Source organism: Lepidothrix coronata, unplaced genomic scaffold, assembly GCF_001604755.1.
Source record: "Lepidothrix coronata isolate B3197 unplaced genomic scaffold, Lepidothrix_coronata-1.0 Scaffold180, whole genome shotgun sequence".
Classification (NCBI taxonomy): domain Eukaryota; kingdom Metazoa; phylum Chordata; class Aves; order Passeriformes; family Pipridae; genus Lepidothrix; species Lepidothrix coronata.
Window position 1 is genome coordinate 532,664 of NW_016690360.1, and position 3,032 is coordinate 535,695.

A 3,032-nucleotide genomic window follows, 5' to 3' on the forward strand; every position below is an offset into this window, starting at 1 on the left:
ATATAATATATGTATTATATCTATAACCTGGAGTAATAATATAAATAAATAATAGAAGAATAGCATAATAAATAATAATTAAAACAATATAAATAAATATAATTTATAATATAAAATCGCATATTATTTATTACAAAATAAATGATAAATAAAATTCTAAAATACTGGAGTAAATAAAAATGATAACCCCGGAGGGTCGGGGGCTCCAGGGAAGGACCAGCTCCTCACAGGGGGGCACAGAACCAGGGTGGGCACACGGGAGAGCCTGGCAGTGCCCGGCACTGTCACAGATGCCTTTGTTCCACCACAGCCCCTCTTTGCATCTCTAATTGTGCCCTTGAATTTGCATACAAGGCTGCAAATGTAATTAATTTCTGGCAGCGGGCAGAGGTTAATTCCTTTAGACTTGGCAGCCTTATCTCGTTGGAGTGTTTGTCTAGTGAAGCTCGGTGGGGAGGGAGAGGGGAAGGAGTCAGCTGGGCCTCTCTGAGGAGCTGCTGCTGCCCCGGGGCACTGCCGGGGTGGGGCTGAGCACAAACACCCCAAACCCCAAACCGGGCACCATCCCCCAACTGCCCAGCCCGGATGGGACCTCAGGGGCCAAACCTTCTGGTTGTGAGGGTGCCATGGGAGGATCTCAGTGCAGCGCCTTGGCACCTCCTGCACCCCTGAGCACCCTGTGGCTGCCCCTGGATCCCTGGAGGTGTCCAAGGGCAGGTTGGACAGGGCTGGGAGCACCCCGGGCTGGTGGGAGGTGTCACCCCCGCGCCCGGCGAGCACTCACGTGTAGAGCGGCTGTAGCTGTAGGTGTGACGTCTTCTGTGGTGCCTGGTACCCGTAGGAGTCAAACCCGCCGATGAAGTCGACTGGGGAGAGCGGGGAGAGCAGGGAGTGAGCTGGGAGGGCACAGGGGGAGTTCCTTCCCTGCCTCCCTCCCCACCCTGAGGGCACCCGTGGGGCGTTCAGCATCCCAGGCTGCAGCTGCATCCCAGGGAAGTGCAGCATCCCAGCGAGCAGCTGGGGAACCCTGAGAGCCCCTTCCAGGGCTAATGGGACTCCAAGAGAGCTGGAGAGGGACTTGGGCTAAGAACCTGGAGTGACAGGACAAGGGAGAGTGGCTTCCCACTCACATAGGTTAGATGGGATATTGGGGAGGAATCCTTCCCTGTGAGGGTGGGGAGGCCCTGGCACAGGTTGCCCAGAGAAGCTGTGGCTGCCCCTGGATCCCTGGAAGTGTCCAAGGCCGGGTTGGACAGGGCTTGGAGCAACCTGGGCTAGTGGAAGGTGTCCCTGCCCATGGCAGGGGGTGGAAGGGTGGAAGCAGATGGTCTGTAGGGTCCTTTCCAACTCAAACTGTTCCATGATTCTAAGATCCTGAGTCACCACAGCACCCCGGGGAAGTGCTGCATCCCGGGGAAATCAGAATCACAGACTGGTTCAGGTTGGAAGGGGCCACTGGAGGTCATGCAGCCCAACCTCCCTGCTCAAGCAGGATCCCCCAGAGCTCATCCTTGAGATTGTGTTCAGATGCCTTCTGGGTATCTCCAGGGAAGGAGGCTCCACGGGAAGCATGAAATGCAGCACCCAGGGAAGCACAGCACCCTAAGGCACCACAGCACCCCCAGCCAGGGCATCATCCCAGGTCAGGGCAGCATCCTGGATTGCTGCAACATCGCAGGTCATGGGAACATCCCGGGAAAACACCAGCGAGAAACAGAGGAAAGAAGCTGGAGCAACTTGCTGAGATCCCTGTGCTCCCTTCTCACCGCAGCCCTTGCGCTGCCGGCAGGACAAAGTGGGTGAAATTACCTCTCACCGTCTGCAAAACGGGCATTTAAGGAGAATTATGGGGGAATTACGGCTCGTTTAAGGCTGTCACTTATGGGAATTGCAGACACAATAGATCAGCTTTCACTGCCGAGATTCCCGGCCCTGCGGCTCGTCCCCATCCAAAGCCCATCCCCGGCCCGAGGAGCCCCGGGGCAGGGACAGTGTCAGAGCCCAGCACCGGGAGCACTTGGTGTCTGGGGGTACCCCGACTTCTCCCATGACCACCCACGCGTCCCCAGACCTGAGCCCTGCCACTGGCACAGGGACGGGCACCAGAAAAGGGGGATCCAGCCTTTCCAGGACTCGCAGCACAGCCCATCCCCCCGGAATAACAAAACACGGAGCTGTGCTGGGGGTGGGTTCACACGCGGGTGTCCAAGAGCAGGGAGCTCACGGGGGACCCCACCCCTCCTGGAGTATTTCTCTTCCCGACTTAATATTCAGCCAGCTTCCAGTTTTGATGCCATCCATCCATTTCCAAACCTAATAAGATATTCCATTAAAAAGATGCATTTGCATCCTGGGCTGCAGCAGCATTAATATTAAAAGTGTGTTGAATGCAGGAGTTTGTTTGAATGCAAACACGCTCTGGAGCCACTGCCGGTGCATAAACTCCTTTGCCGGCTCCATGGGTATGGAAACACCTTATTCCCACAGGGAATAGCCACTTTCACATGGAGGTTTTGCTTTTCTGGTTACCAAAGGGGGGAAAAACATGGGGATGCTGCAACCTGGAACCCTCAGGACTGGGCTGGGACCACTCGTGGGTCCGTGGCACTCATGGGGTGCTGATCCCAGTGCTGATCCCGGGAAAGGAACCTGATCCCAAGCACATCTGGGTGGCTTTGCCATGTGGAACATCCCTGCCTGCGGTGGGGCTGCTGAGATCTGCCAGCTGGCAGGAATTAATTAATGGCAGATGAGCTCTTAATGCACTTGGATGGCCACAGCCTCGGCCACCCAGTTAACTGGGGTCGGGATGTTTGTGGGGTCGTGGTCAGACCAGGCAGAACAACACAGGTTGGACAGAAGTTACCCTGGAACTTGGCTTGAATTGCTGGATGGAACTATGAGGAACTATGAGGCAAAAACCCCAACCAGTGGGATTCCTGACCCTGCCTGCAACCCAGCCATCACTGCCCCAGCCAGGAGCTGCCACCCTGGAAAAGCCCAGGATGGCATCAGCCGAGGCTGTTCTGCAG

General features: G+C 55.8%; 1 protein-coding gene across 1 annotated transcript in view; it reads right to left on the minus strand.

The window, feature by feature from the left end:
• Positions 1-780: 780 nt before the first annotated feature.
• Positions 781-3,032, minus strand: part of NKAIN1 (Na+/K+ transporting ATPase interacting 1) — a 30,037-nt gene continuing 27,785 nt past the window's right edge. The window contains exons 5-6 of the mRNA XM_017830512.1: positions 1,810-1,819; positions 781-866 (exon numbers count right to left, since the gene is read on the minus strand). Of these exons, the coding sequence (XP_017686001.1) occupies positions 781-866; positions 1,810-1,819 (96 nt within the window). The remainder of the gene's footprint in view (positions 867-1,809; positions 1,820-3,032) is intronic.